At 61.3% G+C, this 16,418-nt stretch overlaps 2 protein-coding genes across 6 annotated transcripts; both read right to left on the bottom strand.

Moving 5' to 3' along the window:
- Nucleotides 1–2,309: 2,309 nt before the first annotated feature.
- On the bottom strand, nucleotides 2,310–6,876 carry SLC39A4 (solute carrier family 39 member 4). 2 transcript variants are annotated; one of them, XM_010961180.3, is made up of 12 exons: nucleotides 6,685–6,876; nucleotides 5,873–6,160; nucleotides 5,236–5,431; nucleotides 4,971–5,122; nucleotides 4,702–4,873; nucleotides 4,149–4,321; nucleotides 3,847–3,984; nucleotides 3,640–3,768; nucleotides 3,409–3,463; nucleotides 3,116–3,268; nucleotides 2,730–2,917; nucleotides 2,310–2,633 (listed from the first exon to the last, which is right to left on the bottom strand). In XM_010961180.3, exons 1-12 carry the CDS (start codon nucleotides 6,874–6,876, stop codon nucleotides 2,505–2,507), a joined length of 1,965 nt encoding a protein of 654 aa, XP_010959482.2. In that variant the 3' UTR covers nucleotides 2,310–2,504. The 2 variants fall into 2 exon arrangements, with proteins under 2 accessions (XP_010959482.2, XP_010959484.2); XM_010961182.3 differs by lacking the exons at nucleotides 4,702–4,873; nucleotides 4,971–5,122.
- Nucleotides 6,877–11,071: 4,195 nt separating this feature from the next.
- VPS28 (VPS28 subunit of ESCRT-I) lies at nucleotides 11,072–15,973 on the bottom strand. 4 transcript variants are annotated; one of them, XM_074352897.1, is made up of 10 exons: nucleotides 15,837–15,966; nucleotides 14,055–14,121; nucleotides 13,442–13,470; nucleotides 13,298–13,335; nucleotides 12,954–13,043; nucleotides 12,125–12,230; nucleotides 11,901–12,002; nucleotides 11,575–11,628; nucleotides 11,414–11,505; nucleotides 11,072–11,283 (listed from the first exon to the last, which is right to left on the bottom strand). In XM_074352897.1, the coding sequence occupies exons 2-10, from the start codon at nucleotides 14,089–14,091 to the stop codon at nucleotides 11,076–11,078; spliced, it is 756 nt and encodes a 251-aa protein (XP_074208998.1). In that variant the 5' UTR covers nucleotides 14,092–14,121; nucleotides 15,837–15,966; the 3' UTR covers nucleotides 11,072–11,075. The 4 variants fall into 4 exon arrangements, with proteins under 4 accessions (XP_074208998.1, XP_074209000.1, XP_074208999.1 ...); XM_074352899.1 differs by having other exon boundaries at nucleotides 11,072–11,335; nucleotides 15,837–15,957; XM_074352898.1 differs by lacking the exon at nucleotides 11,575–11,628 and having other exon boundaries at nucleotides 15,837–15,973.
- Nucleotides 15,974–16,418: the final 445 nt, after the last annotated feature.

Genomic DNA, 16,418 nt, shown 5'->3' on the forward strand with positions numbered 1-16,418 from the left:
GCCCACTTAGAGGACCCTGGAGCCAGGACCACGCCCAGCTCAGCAGACCTCTCCTCACTTGGCAGGGATTCGCCCTAAATACCCTCAGACAGGTCTGGGATTTAGAAACAGAATCTTAAGAAATAAAACAAATAAAAAGGTATAGTCACACCCAAGAAAATGACATAGAAATATGTGTTTATGTCATCCAAATTCTGCCCACTTGCTCATGTCAGCAACAAGAACTCCAGTCTGGACACTTGATGGGCAGGCCAAGGGTCACTTGGATGCCCAGACAGGTGTGTGACCCGTGAACTACATGAAGCCCCTTTAAAAATCAAAACAAAAACTAACTGTAGTCAGAACCACCATGAGGATCTGCTGGAGGAGGCAGCAGGGCAGAGCTGGGCCGTGGCCTGGACACTGACTCTCCACATCCAAGGCAGACAGACACAGTCATGGCTCCCACATCAGTCACCACAGGACCCCCAGCCTCAAGCCTGGCACACGGCAAATGCCCTAACAAACGGATGAGAGTTTGTCTGTGGGAGAGAGGTGGTCAGTGCAGACAGCCAGAGATGCTGAAGGAGCACAGTCCTGGGAGGAGCAACAACGAGCAGGATATAGCTCTGTCCCAGTCAGAGCAGAGGGGAAGGTGGGCAGAGGGGCTGGGAGGTCGTAGGGCTGGCAGTGGGAAGGCAGATGTGGGCCTGTCTGGCGGGTCTGCTTCTTCAGTGGGAAACTAGAGGAGGCCGTCAGCAGAAGTGGTGGCTTGAAGTTGCTGGAAGGAGACCGTGATGGGCTGGAAGGTGATCTATGGCTGGGGAGGGTGTGATGAGGCTGCCAGTCCAAGCCCTGGCAGCTTCAAGTACTTAGCTCCACCATTCAGAGGGCCTGGTCCTCCAAAAGGCAGTGGAGTTCTCCCTCGGCCCCTGCAGCTTGGGTCCCCACTACAGTCCAGGATACACCCTCAATATGTCCCTGGGGCAGCACTGTACTGGGAGCTAGTGGTTTTCTGCATCTTCCTTCATGCCAGGCCATCTCTGCGTGTCCAGTGTTGTGGCCTGGTTTTATAAGGGAGGTGGTAATTCCCAGACTCTTCTTACAGGGTTGGTGAAGATTCTAGAAGAATCAGCATCTCGTGGAGAGGCTAGGGCAGCTGGCCACCTGTGTCAGGCCAGGGAGCTCTCAGACATGGTCCTTCCTGCCCATTTGCCTCAGATTCCTGGCAGGTGGCAGCTACCTGCCTTCAGCCCAAGTGGACCTAATGGAGTGTAAGTCTGCCTGCCACTCTCCTGCTCTTATGCTGGTGCTATTGGGTGAACAAAAGACTGAATCTCACATCCCCTGGGCCCTTACTCCTTTTGCTCTTTCCTCTTAGCTCCTTTCTGCTACCTGGAGGGCACCTGTGATAGCTAATGCCCATGAGAGCTGTTATGGATTGAACTGTATCCTTGAAAAAGATATATTGAAAACCTAACCCACAGTACCTCAAAATGTAACTGTAACTGAAAAAATAGGACCATTACAGATGGAATCAGTTAAGATGAAGTCACGCTGGAGTAAGGTGAGCCAGGAATCTAACATGATGTCCTGGTGTTCTTTTGAGAAGAGAAGAGACAGACACAAGAGGGTCATGTGAAGACCGAGGCAGAGACTGGGGTTATGTTGCCACAACAAGCCGAGGACACCCGAGGCCACCAGAAGCCAGTAAAAGATCATGTAACAGATTCTCCCCTGGAGGCTTCAGAGTGAGCATAGCCTGCTGACACATTGATCTCAGGCTTCTGCCTCCAGACTGGGAGAGAATTAACTTCTATTGTCTTAAGGCACCCAGTTTGTGGTGGGCTTGCGAGTCCTCTCCTAGAGGAAGAGTTCCCTAGGAAACTATCCCAAGGGAACTCTGAAATGGACACTTCTGCTGAGGACAGTGGAGCAGAGCCAGTAGAGGCCTGGTCCCTACTGACCATGGGCTGCCACACACTCCGGTCTGATTATCTCCAGACCCGTTTTTCATGAGAGAGAAAAAAGCCCTCATCGGCATAAGGATGGCTGGTTGTTTTCTGGTTTTTCCTGCTATACGTAAACAAGTTTGATTCCTGACTGGACACCAGGTACTACCTGCTGCCCACAGAAGCCGGCCAATTTCTCTAACTTTGCTCCCCAGGGAGGGTCTCCACATTACAGACTAGGGGCACTAGGGCTGGCTGCCTGGAGGTCCCTGAGCAGTTATCCTGGCTCTTCTTCAGGCAACAGGCACCGCTCTGGGGAGAGAGGGAGCCAAGAAAGGTGGGAGACCTTTCCCTCTGAGCAAGGAGAGCAGGCTACACTCCAAGGACAAGAATGTCTTTATTGAAGCTGGGCACTGTGGCCTGGGGGAGGGAGACTCTCAAAGGCTTGGGGTTATCGGGGTACCTGGCTGGCCACAGGCGTGGCTACACGTTGGGTGTGGCTGCCACTTCTAAGAGTCTGAGATAATCCAGGGCCAGGGGCCAGAGTCAAGGGCCAAAAGCGGGGCAGAGGTATCAGAGGGTGATGTTATCCTCATACAGAGAGAGCAGCAGCAGGACGGTCCAGCCGCCCAGCAGGCCCACGTTGTGCAGCAGGAAGAGGAGCCAGGGTCGCTGGTCTCGCACGTTCAGCATGGCCGGGAGCTGAGGAGGAGGTGGGCCCTGGGTCAGAGGCCAACTCAGCGCTCCTGCTCAGGGCAGGAGCGCCCAGGGCAGTCCCCTCCCGCCCTCTTCTCTGACCATGTCGCAGAGCGCCACGTAGAGGAAGAGACCGGTGGCTACCGCCAGGATCCAGGTCTCGCTGTCCTCGCCGACGCGGACCGCGAGCGCCACGTAGAGGCCGAGGAAGGCCGTGAGCCCCGAAGCCAAGTTTAGCAGCAGTGCCCGGCGTACCGAAAGCCCGGCGTGCAGCAGGGCCGCGAAGTCCCCTGGGGCGGGCGGGGCGGGTCAGGACGAGAGCCCCGCCCAACCCCAGACAGGCCCGGCCCCTGTAGTCCGGCCCAGCTGACCGGCCAATCAACCAACCGACCCCAGGCAAGCCCCGCCCCCTACCCAGACAGTCCCGCCCCCTCCGAGCCGGCTCCGCCCACAAGGCCCGCCCCCTACCCGAACCCCGCACAGCTGACCCAGCTCGTGGGGCACCTCGTGGCAGAACACGGCCAGCGAGGTGGCCAGCCCCGTCTTCCAGGAGGACAGGAAAGCGGCGCCCACGGCCAGACCATCCGCGAAGTTGTGCACGGCGTCGCCCAGCGTGATCACATAGGGCAGCAGTCTCAGCTCTGCGGGCAGAGCGGGGATGGGCGAACGCCGTCCTGGTCCCACACCTCCGAGCCCCCGAGCCCCGCCCCCGGCCAGCACCTGCGCTGTGCGCCAAACGCCTGAACCCCCCAAAGCTTCCCGGGCCTCCCTCAGGGCTCACCAGGGCGCAGTTTCCTGGGCTCTGGGCTCAGCAGCTCTGGGCTCTCCTCCTCCACCTGGGAAAGGGGAACAGGGTCCGCGTAGATGAGCCTCTGGGCCAGCAGGTGGAGGAGGGGCGCCTGGGGCTAGTCCTCAGATCTGGCCAGAGGCAGAAGTCTTGGCGTGGGGGCTGGGAGTGCGGACAGGGCTCCGTGCCACATCCGGTAGGGATGTGTGCACAAGGACAGCTCACCAAGTCTGCACGCGAGCCCTCGTGGGGCTGCTTGGGCGGCCGGAGCTCACTGGGCGCTAGCTGCAGGGACACACCGTGGCTGTGGCCGCCGTGGCTGTGGCCATGGCTGCAGGGCCTGTCCTTCGGGTCCTGAGGGGACAGTGGTTCAGGGTCCACCACACCTCCCCCACCTCTCCCGTCCCTGCATCCAGCCCCCATGCACCTGACCTCAGGGTCCAGGGGTAGCAAGAGGTTGAAGAGGCTCTCGAACAGGAAGAAGGCATAGAGGCCACCCAGCACAGCCAGGAGGCGCCAGGTAGGCTGCTGGCTGAGGCCCTCCCCATCATGCGAGTGCAGCCCCAGCACCTGGGGGGAAGGGGTACGGGGCCAGTTGCCTCAGGGCCTCCTCTCCACAGACAAGGAGAGGGGTTAGGGGGTCAGGGAAGGGCCCTAAGAGGGTGGGCCTGGAGGGAAGGCTGGGTAGAGGAGTCCTTGGTGGGCAAGGAAGGTCCTGGCAGGCTGGGGCCAACCTTAGGCATCAAGTGCAGAAGGGCATCGCCTGTGAGCGCGCCTACAGCCATGCTCAGGAAGGTCTGGATGATGTAGTGGGTGGCAGTGCTGCAGCTGGCACAGGTGAGGAGCAAGAGCCCGAAAATGGAGCAGAGGCAGATGAGCAGTGTAGCCAGTGAGCCATACAGGTACCCTGCGGGTGGGGGCAATGAGGGTTGAGGTGGGAGCCTCCTTCCAACCTCAGCCCCTGACCCCCTGCTTCCCAGGGAAGGGTGTCCGGGTGGGGTCCAGGAGTGAGCTGGAGTCCACCAGGGCTGCAGGTGGTCAGGTGCAGGCCAGGCCTCTCTCATACTAGCCCTCTGGCCTCAAAACCCCATCCTCTTCCCTCCCAGGCCCCCATATGCCCTGTGACCCCTCTCCTCCAATGCCTCTTTCTCCTGCCAGCCCTGGCCCAGCTCTCCCCACCCCTCCCCAGCCCAGCGACCACTCCCTTCCCTCCTTGCAGTCCCACCTCCATGATGCCAGCGCCCTGGGCACAGCCAGATGGGCACAGCGGGGGAGGTGGGCACTCACTTTCCACCTGGCTGAGCTGGTCCTGGGTGGGGTGCCCTGACTGGGGGCTGCAGGCCCCACTCAGTTGCTGCTGGAGCAGGGCAGGGCTCAGTTGGGCCCAGGCCTCCGGGGTCACCCCATCCTGCTCCGACAGCCCATACACAGCCATCACATCTCCAGCACTCAGGCATAACTGGAGGGAGGGAGGGGTGACAAGACTGGGATCAGGGGCCTGAGCAGACTGGGGAGACCCCACCTCTCCCCAGGACTAGGGCTCATGGGCTGCTCACTGTGTCCCACACACTGGAGCTGCTGTTGGGGGTGGAAGGGGCCACAGGGCCCTTGTGCTCAGCCTCCTCTCCCAGATGACTGTGGTCACTGTGGTCATCATGGGTCTCGGTCACTCCACCCACCCCCAGGCGCTGCATCAAGGCCGCCAGCTCTGGCAGGAAGGACAGAATCACAAAGTTTGTGTGGGCTCCAGCCCTGACCTCCCCAGGGACATGGAGGCTGGGGCTCAGGCACCTCTGCCCTGTGGCCCAGCTCAGGCCTCACCAGCCAGTGTGATGTTGGGGGTCTCGCTGTCATGCTGCCGGAACACGAAGTCCACGAAGTACTGGGGGGTCGGCAGGGCCCGGAAGCAGGCCCCGTTCCTGACATGGTCCAGCAGGGCAGCCAGCACTGGGCCGGGGCTGCCGGGTGCCCCTGCCCCTGCCGCCTCTGCCAGCAGCTGAGGCAGGTCCACACAGGCCTGGGGAGGAGCCCGGCCTCAGCCTTTTGCCGGCAGAGCTGGCTTCCTGGCCTCTTGCTCTGCTGTTGCCCTAGTGCCCCCAGGACACCCCTGACCCCGGACCCGCCTCTTCCTGTTCACCTAAGACTTGGGCTGGCCCCTGTCTTCCCTTGGGCTCCTCCCTGATACCATAGCCCTGCCTTTCCCTGGCCCAGCTGGCCCAGCCCTCCTTGCCCCCTGGTCTCCTTCCGATCGCCCCAGAAGCCTTCTCAGCCCCACCCATGGTGAGGGTCGCTCCTGGGGCCCCTGCAGCCCTGCCCTCCTCAGTGGTGAGCGTCCACTTGTGATTCCCCAAGCCCAGCCTGCTGAGTGTGTCCCCAAAACTCCCTCAGGGGCCCTGGAAGGCATTGAGGCCCATCCCCCAGGGGTCCTGATCCCCTCTGATCCATCTTGTGTCCTTACCTCTGAAGTGGACTGGCCAGCAGCCTGAGCCGGGGCCTGAATCCTCTGCAGCAGCCTGGTCAGGCCTGGGGTCAAGGCCTCAGGGCCCTCGAGCAGGGCCAGGAGACGGTCAGCGCGGGAGGCCCAGAGGCCAGCCCGGACATCAGTACATGTGGCCTCTGGGCTGCTGAGGTAGAGGGCTGCAGCGGCACTGAGGCGGGGGATGTGCCTGGGTTCCAGGACTGGACCTGAGGGGGCCCCTGACTTCTCAGGGCTGCCCAGGGCCAGGGCATCATCCACAGATAGGCACTGTGGGCAGAGACAGGTGGGCAGGGGCCAGGCATCTGTAGCCCTGGAGCTGCCCCCTTCCCTGAGGGGCCCCACACATGGACCGCCATCCCTTCCATCTCTCACACTCGCACCTCCCCATCATCTGCTCTCTTGTTCCCCTCGCCAGTCCCCACCTAGGGTCAGGAGTGCACACGTGGAGGGGTCCGGGGCAGGGGTCCCACCATCCCAGGGTGGTTTCTTCCTGGAGACTCTGCCAATTTGATAGCCAGGGGACTGACGGTGTGGGGATGGGGGACGCAGCCCAGGGATCCTGGAGCCGTGTGTCCCCAGTCTCACCCCCCAACCCAGGGAGAACAGGTGGGTCTGAACATGGAGCGGAGGAGGATGGGCTCAGGCCTGCAGGCAGGGCCAGGGTGCTAGGCCAAGGTGCTGGGCCACCATGCTCGGCCCGCCTCCTGGAGTTTGCCCAGGGCCCTTTGCTGCCGGTCCTCAGGGTGGAGCGGCGGGCTGGGGCTGGGGGACCCATCGGGTGGGGCCATTACCTTTCCACACGGCCCGTCGGTGCAGTGCACACGGGCCGCCAGTGTATTTAACAGGCTGCCCAGTGCCACACGGTCCAGAGCACCCTGGCCTGAGGACAGCAAGGTCAGCAGACGGGCGGGCTGGACTGCCGTCACGGACACCACCAGCACTGCCAGCAGCAGCCCCAGCTCCAGCCGGGCCCAGACAGCCATGCTGCAGCCCCTGAGTCCTCCTGCTTTGGGGTGGCTGTGTGCACCAGGGCTGCCAGGTGCCGGACTGGGGCTGGGCTGGGCTGGGACCCGCCCGGCCCCGGCACGAGGATCTCCGCAGGCATTTCCCGCAGGGCTCTGTGATTGGCTGCCAGAGGCGTTGTGGGTTAACCATTCCAGCGGCAGGTCCTCCCTAGAGTGTGGAGCTGCTGTCCTAGGGGGCAATGGCTGGGCCCCTTCTGGATGGGGCGGCCCTCCAGGACTGTGGGACAGGGCCGCCCCTCTGCTCCCTCAAGGGTCTTGTTACCGGACAGGAGTTTGTGTGTCCGACGCACCAAGAGGCCAAAGAGACCAAAACATCGCAGGGCCGAGCAAAGGAGAACAGGCAGCTAGTGCTCAAAAACGCTGAACTCCCCTCCCCGGCGGTTTTGGGGGAGTTTTTAATAGGCAGAATTTGGGTGAGGGCTGCAGGGTGGGTAACTGGGAGTCAGCAGCGCAGGGCTCCGGGACTTTGTGCTCAGCCTAAAGGTACCATCCTCCACCTGGATGGGGGCCTCAGTTCCTGGAACCCGGGACCCTGCCCTAAGGCTGTGCTTCTTGAAGGCTCCTCCTTGGCTTCTGCTTTCCTTACTTCCCTGATTAGCAACTGTTTGAATCTGCCCTTAGAAGTCGCAGAAGTTCTTAAGAGGTTGAATAAAGCCTATTTACTACAAACAAATGCAGGGACTGGAAAGGATTTGTACTCAGGAGGGCCCCACGGGGTCCTGCTGGGTTTCAGTCCCCTCCTTTCTCTGACACTCCTCTGTCTTGAGGAGCACAGGTATGGGACAAAACAAGGAATAATGTTTAGGATGGAGAGGCTCGGCATAAACTTGGCAGAGGAACTCGATTTGAGGGAGACTCAGTTCATCTGGGTGCTGCTCCCCGTGGCCCTCCCTCCAGGGGCTGCCCCCAAGCCAGGGGGGCCTGGGGTGGAGATTTGTGGAAACCACCACAAGGCCCCAACTCCACTCCCGCCAGCAGCCTTCCCTGCAGGGCCTCCTGGCTCCAGCAGCTTAAACACTCCCAGAGCCTCAAGGCCCTCCTTGGGGGTGGGGCCCTCCCCTCCTGGGCTGTGGTCCGTGTTGGAATGCACTGGAATCTGAGGCAATCTCGATTAGGTGCTGGCCAGGCTCCCCCCTCCAAACCCTCCAGGGGAAATTCCCTAGGAAATGGCCAAAGCCCCCCACCAGGAACAACTGGAGCCTGGGCCCTCCGCGTGCACCTCCCGGCCCACCACCCGGTGCCCTGGTAAGTGGCCCCTGGGCTCCGAGGGCAGGAGTGGGGCCAGCCAGGCTCTGAGCTCTAGGGCTGGGCCCTGCCCCTCCCTGCTGCCTCCCGCTCTGGCCTTTGAACTCCCAGGCCTTATCTCTGCCCAGTTGGCAGTCTAGGGAAAGGGGCAGACCCTAGGGAGACGGCTGACATCCCAGCGCAGGTCTCTGCGCAGCCTTGTCTTCTAGAGGGAGTGTGTGGGCGGCCCCTTCCGCGCCTGGTTCAGTGGACCCCGGACCCTGAGCCTGTGGGGCGTGGTTGGGACAGGGGAGAAGCTCCAGGGACGTGGGGAGCCTGGGCCCCGAGGACTCTGTCCCTGTTGTCCGGTGGCATCCAGGGCAGGGCATCAGGCCGAGGACGGTGTCCCGGGCCTGGGTTCAGGTGGAGCTCCTGCCCGCCCCCACACACTGGAAGGCACCGCAGTGTGACATCCGTGGGTCCTAAAGGGAAATTGGGGGAGGGGAAGGTACAAGCCCGCCAGGGGTTCAGATAAGGAGGTTCAGAGGGTACCTGGCCCCCGGGTCAGTGAGGGAAGCTGGAGAGATGATTCAGGCACCCTTCACACAGATCTGAAGACCATGGGCCCAAACTGGCTGGAGCCGGAGCCTCTGCTCCATTACTCAAGGCTGGCTTAGCGCTGGGGGAAAGGCCTCAGCCCAGCCATTCAGCAGTCTTCCCAGGTCGCCAGGTGGAGGCCTGGCAGGCGGCCACATGCCCTTGGGCTTTGGGGCACCTCTGTGCTGGCCTGCAGTTCTCCGTTTTGTGTCCCCCACATCTCCCATCCTGTGCCCTCCTTTCTAGCCCAGAGCAGCCACCGAGAGCAGCACAGGCTCCCCGGCATGTCTGCCTGTCCCCGCCTGGTGCTCGGGTTGTCCCCAGGCCCCTCTGGCATCCAGCAAGAGCACTGCAATTGCTCCCATCCTAAAACACACACCCCTGCTCACAGTAGCGTGTTCACAAGAGCCAGAGGATGCAAGCAGCCAGGTGCCACAAGTGGCTAAACAAAATAGGGTCCATACATATGATGGAATACTCTCAAAAAAAATAAAGGAAATCCTGTCACACAGATGAACCTTGAGGGCAAGATGCCGAGTCAAACGAGCAGTTACAGGAGCACAAGTTGTATGGTTCTGTAAAGCTAGAGTGGAAAGGACGGTGGGCACCAGGGGCTGAGGGGTGGGCAGGAGTTGTTCGGTGGGGGACAATTTTGGTTTGGAAGGATGAAAAGGCTCTGGAGGTGGATGGGACAACAGGTGCACAGAGTGGTTAATGCACTTAATGCCACCGAGCTTAGATGTGTTTATCGTGCAAATTTTATGTTTTGTATATTTCATTGCAATAAAAAAAATTAAAATAGACCCAAACAGCCCTCCCTGGCCCTCTGGCCCCTCAGCTCCCTCCCAGCAGATTGGGGCACTCTGGCACCCGTCGAGCGGCCTCCCCTGAAGCCTCACTCCCACCCATGCCCTCCTGAAGGTCACCAAGAGCCCCATGGGTCAGACTTAGCAGTGCTTCTGCAGTCTCAGTCCACCCGGACCCCCGCCCTCCAAGCCTGGGGCCCCAGTCTGCTCCACAGGCTCTGGTCGCCGGTTCTTTAGCTCCTGTGTTCGTGTTTCTTTCCACAGCCTCCAAACACAGAAGTGCCAGTCCTGCACCTCGGGCAGAATTCCTGGCACCCAGGATAGGAGACCCCGGCCTTCACCCTTCTCTCTGGAACTCCAGCCTTTGACGTCCAGCTACGTGCACAACAGGCCCCCCTGATCACCTCAGAGCCCTGGCTCCCCAGGGGTCCATGTTGCAACATGAGTTCTTCGGACCCCCAGGTGCTCAGGCCCAGGCTCACTCTCGCTGCATCCAGCCCAGCACAGTCCATGCCCGGAATCTGATGGGCCCTCTCCCTGCAGCCTGGGTACCGTCTTTCCCTAGTAAAACACAAGTGAGATGGGGGCCTTTGCTGAGTACCTTGCTGGCACCCAGGGCTCTCAGGTACCCTCCCCGGGGAAACAGGCTCACTCCTCATCTTTCTACTCAATGTTGAGAGGCTGTCGGTGACCACCCCACTGGTAGCCTCCAACCTCTTCTATCACCATCTGAAATAATATGCTTTATTTCATTGCCTCTAGAAGCCACAGACATCATGATGCACCACTAAGAAAAAGAAAATGCTACAATGAAACTCTGGGACGTGCCTTATCCCAACGCCATGGTTGCTAAGACATGAACCAACCCATCTTGGAACCCAGAGCCTTGGTCTCACGGTTGGCTGCTGTCCGCCCAGGAGAATGAGAACGAGGACGAGAACGTGAACACCACAGGGCAGGGCCGCTTTCAGCACTGACGGCAGCAGCCTTCGTAGCAGGTGCCTGGGAACTGGTGTTTGTTTCCCCACCAGGCTTCGGGCAAGGCCAGCCCAGGGGCTCCCATGGTGTCTACCAGCTGGGCCTGGCCCTGGGGCTAAGGGACACACTCAGCGGAGGGCAGGAGAACACCCCACCACGAGTTATCAGCTGGGGCTCCTGTAAGCCACCGAACAAGGATGAGCCCCGCAGCAAAAGGTGTGAGGTGAGCTGACCTACGTGTCCTCCAGGGCACAGAGATGCAGGTGGGGCTATGGCCATACCTTCCAGCCTGGGCAGTGCGGCAGCCTCCGCACCCAGCTGGCCGGGCCTCCAACAAGCTGCTAAAGCTCTCAGGTGGGGTGTGGGGAGGCAGGAGTGGCCAACAGACTCAAGCCATCCTGGCCTGGGGGAGGCTCACGCACAGGGAGGCTGCTGCCCCTAAACTACTGCGCAGAACCTACGCACTCCAGGCTGGCAGGGTCCCAGGGCCCACAGGGCAGACAGCCACGCAAGGCGGACCTTGGGGGAGAGCCGCCCACACCCGCAGGGAAGTCAGAAAGCATCTTTATTGTGGGGACGGGGCTCCAGGTTAGAGACCACGGACAGACACACTTGACGGGGCTGCTGCGGACAGCGAGACATGTGCAGACGTCCGGGGGATGCCGGAACCTTCTCGGGACAGGGAGGCGCAGGCTCAGGCGTGCAGGAAGCGGTTGAAAGCGTTGTAGGCTGACTCCAGGTCAAAGAGCATCTGGCGCACCTGGGAGTCGTCCAGCTCGTCGGACGCGGACATGCCGCTCAGGGTCTGCAGCCTGTGGGAGCACAGCGCTGGGGGACGCAGGGGGAGCGCGGGTTGGGGCGGGGCAGCTGGGCAGGAGACACACACTCACCACTGGTTGACGGTCTGGCGGCCCTCAAAGTCAGGGGGCAGGTGGCTCATGCGATGCATGGTCTCCATCAGCTCCCGCAAGTCAGGCTGGATCTGTGGAAACAGTGCCCGCTGGGACCCCCTCTCCCTCCTCCGGCCCCCCTCACCCCCCAGAAGCCGCACCTCGTCCATGGCGCGGATCTCCAGGCGCAGCTTGTCCATCACCGTGATGAAGAGCTGGGGACAAGCGTGTGTGAGGTGACACAGACCCCACCAGGGGCCAAGAGAGGGAGACCTCTTGCAGCCACACGCCTGGTTCCTCTGCAGGGCCACCAGGGTCAGCCCCACCCAGCCCCTGGCCCTCCTCAGCCTTGGGCCTCCTCCTGCACCACTTGGCCCCAGGCCTCAAGGCCACACAGCCCTGCTGGGGCACGGGAGCTCTGGGCCCGTCCCCTGTGGGTTCAGTATAGGGAGGGGCCCCAGGGAGCCACAGCCCTGGCGAGGCCCACCGAGACGACATCAGCGATGCAGCGGTTGAGGTTGCCCTTGTCGTCCTTGATGGTGATGGGCCGGTCCTCCCTGATCCTCTCCATGGCAAGCGGGCAGTCCAGCTGAGGGAGAGCACCCAGTGCTGGGCCCTGCAGGGCAGCCGGGCCCTGCAGGGCAGCCAGGCCCAGCCGCACAGCGCCCACACCTCCCACCGCCCCTCAGGGTGGAGGGGCCACTAACTCACGCGGAACTTGCGACAGAACTCATCAATGGAACTGATCTCTGAGCCCTGAACCTGCCGGAAGGCAGCTTTGTACTGGACCAGGAGCCGGGAGCAGGCCGCCGTGTACCTAGGGAGAGGGTTACACTCCCGCCCTCAGCACCGGGCCAGCTATACCTGGCACGTCCTGCTTACCCTTGGCCCTTCCAGGGAGGGCTGGTGAAGGCCCAGAGATGTGCCATTGACAGTTGAGCCTTCCCACTTGGTTTATACAAGAAAAGAACTCTGGGAGGGAAGGGAGACAGTGGCCAAAATACGGCTGCCATACAGGACCAGCCCTGTGCAGACTGGCCCCAAGCCCGGCGCTAGGCAGAGGCCCAGCCTGCCCCCTCAAGCCTGCTCTCCTGGACCATGCTGGCCACACCTCCACATCAACAGCTCGGGGTCCTGTGGGCTGGGCCTGCTGCACTGAACCAAGGCCCCGGGGAACTCCTGGCGGCCAGGCCTGGCCAGCAGCACCTCACAGACTGACCTCTGAGCCCTCCTGCTTGCCTTCTAAGCCTGTGCACTGATGAGGCTTGAGGGAGGAGGGGTGGGACGGAACCCCAGGACCAGGGTGGTGGGCTCACCTCTCCCCCAGAACACTTCAGTACTGCTGCCAGGACTTCTCTGGCTGAGATGGCGCCAAGGCCCTAGCACCCGGGGGACCCTCCTTGTGCTGGCTGGGCCTCAGACCCAGGCCTCAGGCTGGGCCCCTGCTCTTCCTTCGCACTGAGCACCCAGCCCCTGGAGGACAAACACAAGCTTTCAAGGACAGGTGCCCACTGGTGGTGCAGGGAAGGCGGGCTCTCACTCGTTGGGGGTGACGCAGTCCTTGATGTACGCTTTCTCCAGGGCCTGCATCGTCTTCACAACGGCAAACAGCTCGGCCATGTTGTCATACCTGAAGGTGCATCCTTTAGGTGTGGCTGCCAAGGCAGGGAAGCCGGGGTCCCAAGCCCAGGGCCCCATCCAGGGCACCGGCCCCACCCAGGGTGGGAGATATGGGAGCAGAGCTTGGTGTTTGGTCACCTCTCACCCCGCCCCTGGCAAAGGCTACTTGAAAACTGTTTGCCCAGGCTGACCCCATGTCCTCCTGACCCTCAGTGGGAGGAGGGTGCTGTTGGGGGAAGCAGGCAGCCTGGGTGCCAGACTCACTTCTCTCGCTCACGGGCGTTCTTGTACAGCTTCACTTCCTATTGCGGAGATGGAGCAGGGGGTCAGCCAGCAGCACTAGGGTGACTACAGTACCCGGTGAGGCTCAAAGGGACCAATGGTGCCAGGCAGGTGTCCACCACTCACCTCATATAGTTCCGGCTTGTTTCCAGGGGCTGCAATAGAACAGGCAGACAGCTGGCAGTCTGCTCACGATGGCGACCCCTGGCCTCAGCCCCATTTCAGCAACCCTCTCAAGGCTTCCCCAGTGCTATGTCCCAAAGGGCTCAGGGGTAACCAGAGGAATTTCAGTCTCAGTGCCCCCATCAGTTTGTGGGGGTACCTAAGCAGAGGAAATGCCTCTGGGTCCAGTGTGCCACGTGCCAGGCCTGGCCCTCCATTATACCTCTGCTTCTTGGCTACCCCACTTTACAGCTGAGTGACCACACATACCTCGCTTATGATGCAGTGATGGACCACAAATGTTTGTCACACGCTTCATAATCTTTCCCCTGGTTTGGTGACTCCAGGGTACCCAAGACCCCCTGAAGTTCCAGCCACACTAAAGCTGTCATCTCTGTGCCCAGCTGGTCCCACCTGGAGGAGGTCTCTGGGCCCCTGGCCACTCTGAGGCTTTATGGGGGCGGACACTTAAACAGACCTCCCACATTCCCCCTGCCGCTGCTCCCCTCAGCTTCTGCAGCAAAGGCTGAAAGCCTGGGCGCTTTGGGTCCCTGGGCCCAGCTTGGGCCACACTCACCTCCCATGCCAGGAGTGGCTGGGATCCCGTGAAACATCCTGCAGGCTCAGGTGGCCACAGCAGAGACCTGGGGAGCAGAGCAAGTGCTGACTCAAAGGTGACCCCTAACATCCCTGAGCACTGGGCCTCATGAAGAGCCTTCGCACCCTCGGCAGAAACAAGATGAAAAACAGCAATGAACACACAAGGTGCTGTGCACCGTGGTGGGAACACTAGCCCCGCCCTGAAGGCTGCCAGAAGGAAGCAGGTGCAGGTGAGCACCTCAGGAGAGTAGCACATTGGTGGGGCGTGGGGGGTACTGGTGTAGGGTGGGGGCTGCCCTAGAGCAGGTGACCAGGAGGAAGAGGAAGAGGCTGCAGCTATCAGAGAGATGACTAGGAGAAGAGCATTTGGGCAGAGGAAAAGGACACAGAACAAGAGGAATGCACTCAGAGACACAGAAGCAGGGTGGGGTAGGGGGCTTCCTGAGTGAGAAGCGTCCCAGCGGATGGGACAGACAGGCAGGGGATCAAAGAGCACAGCTCTCACAGACCAGGACAAAGAGTCTGGGTTCACCCTAGAGCAGCCAGTAGGAACTGCTAGAGGGCTGAAGACAAGTTTTGGGGGCTCCGGAAGGGCGGTGGGCTGACCAGAGTGGACGCAGGAGGCCCCTGCCCAGGCAGGAAATTGATGTGATGGCTGGGGCCAGTTCCAGCCATGCTTTGGAAGTGGAACCACCAGACCCAATGAAAGATGTGAAATGGGATAAAACTTAAAAGACTCAAGAATGACACCCTTATTTTTGGACCAGTGGCACCACGGCAGTAAAGTGAATTGAGATGGTGAAGGTGGACAAAGCAGGGTTTCCAGGGCAGGCGGTGTGCGGGAAAGCACCATGGTTAGGATGTGTTGGGTCTGAGAGACTCCACAGACATCCAAAAAGGCTGCAGAGGCAGCTGGAGGTCAGGGGAGAGGCCTGGGCGGGCAGAGCTGAGCCAGTGACACTGTAGGGATGGATGGCTAAAGGTGAACGAAGGCAGGAGAGAGAGCAGCGCTAGCTGGGCCCTGGGCACCCCAGCGTGTGGAGGCTGGGCAGCAGGGAGGCGAGATAAAGGCTGGGAAAGGGCAACGATGTTCAAGTTAAGCAGCAAGGCAAGCGGCGGGTGTGTGTGGCGGGGTTGAGAAGGCGGATGCAATTACAAGAGTCCACGGGGGTGGGGACACGGAGACCATTCAGGTACCCTCCTGGAAATCAGAGAGGACGAGGTTGAACAGAGTGGACTTAAGGAAGAGGAATAAAAGAACCGTCTGTAGGCCTACAGCGGGATTCCACTTAGCCACGAAAACGACCGTCCCCGGCTACAAGCGAATCCTCGTCTAAATCTCACAAACAGGCCCCTGAGCCAGAGTAGCCAGCTTGCAGAGAAAGGCCCCAGCGAGTGCGTGGGGGCCTCCCATTCGGACGGCTACCACGTCCAGGCGAGCGGGACGCCCTGGGATCGGGCTGACCGGGTGCAGGCGCGCATGCGGGCCGCAGGAGCCTCTGGACGACCGGCGGCCCGGCCGCCATGAGCGCCACGCTCTGAGACGCCGGTCCCGGGGAAACGGCTGACAGCTTCGGGACCCGGGCGGAGCCAGAGCCAGGAGACCGGGGGCGCCCGGAAAGGGGACCCCAAGATGGGGAGAGAAGAGGAGCGCGGGCGCGAGTACTGCCCTCCGCGGCGTGGCGATGCCCGCGGGCCTGGGCCCGTAGCCCTCGCCCATCCGGCAAGCCGCCCTCTCCCGCCCCCGGGCCCGCAGTACCTGGACCGCCTCGCAGGTGCTGGAGATGGCGCGGGGGCCCTGCGCCTGCGCGCGCCCCGCCTCGGCGCTGGGCCCTGGCGTCTGCGTCTGCGCCTGCACGCGCCCCGCCTCGGCGCCTGCGCCTGCGCGCGCCCCCGCCTCGGCGCTGGTTCCCCGCCCCGCTGGGGATGGAACCCGAGTCCCGCCTGACAGGGACTGGAGGCTGCGGTAGTGAAAGGCTTTGCCTTCACCTGTAGGGCCTCTGTGTGGCCAGATCTGCCCTTGACCCTGGGCCCCATAGGGTTAACGGAAGCTGGGACTAGCAGAAATTCCTAAGCTTGCCTTCGTCGTTAAAATTCGCTCCTCTTTAACCTGCTTCACTGACCACGCTCGCTTTGTTACTAGTGTTTGCGTGTCCTAATAAAGATATTTCCTCTCTGTTGTTTTTCAGTTAGTTGGAGTCGGCTGTGTCCAGTTTGAACAAGCCAGTTAAGACTGGCCAGGAACACTGCCCCCTGGGCCTGCACGTGTCTGATACCCTTTTGATATCAGAAGGCCCAGAACTCCCCCCTCAGATCATGCCAAGCGCCACCACTTTTGAAC

This window comes from Camelus bactrianus, chromosome 25 (genome assembly GCF_048773025.1).
Source record: "Camelus bactrianus isolate YW-2024 breed Bactrian camel chromosome 25, ASM4877302v1, whole genome shotgun sequence".
In the NCBI taxonomy this organism is placed as follows: domain Eukaryota; kingdom Metazoa; phylum Chordata; class Mammalia; order Artiodactyla; family Camelidae; genus Camelus; species Camelus bactrianus.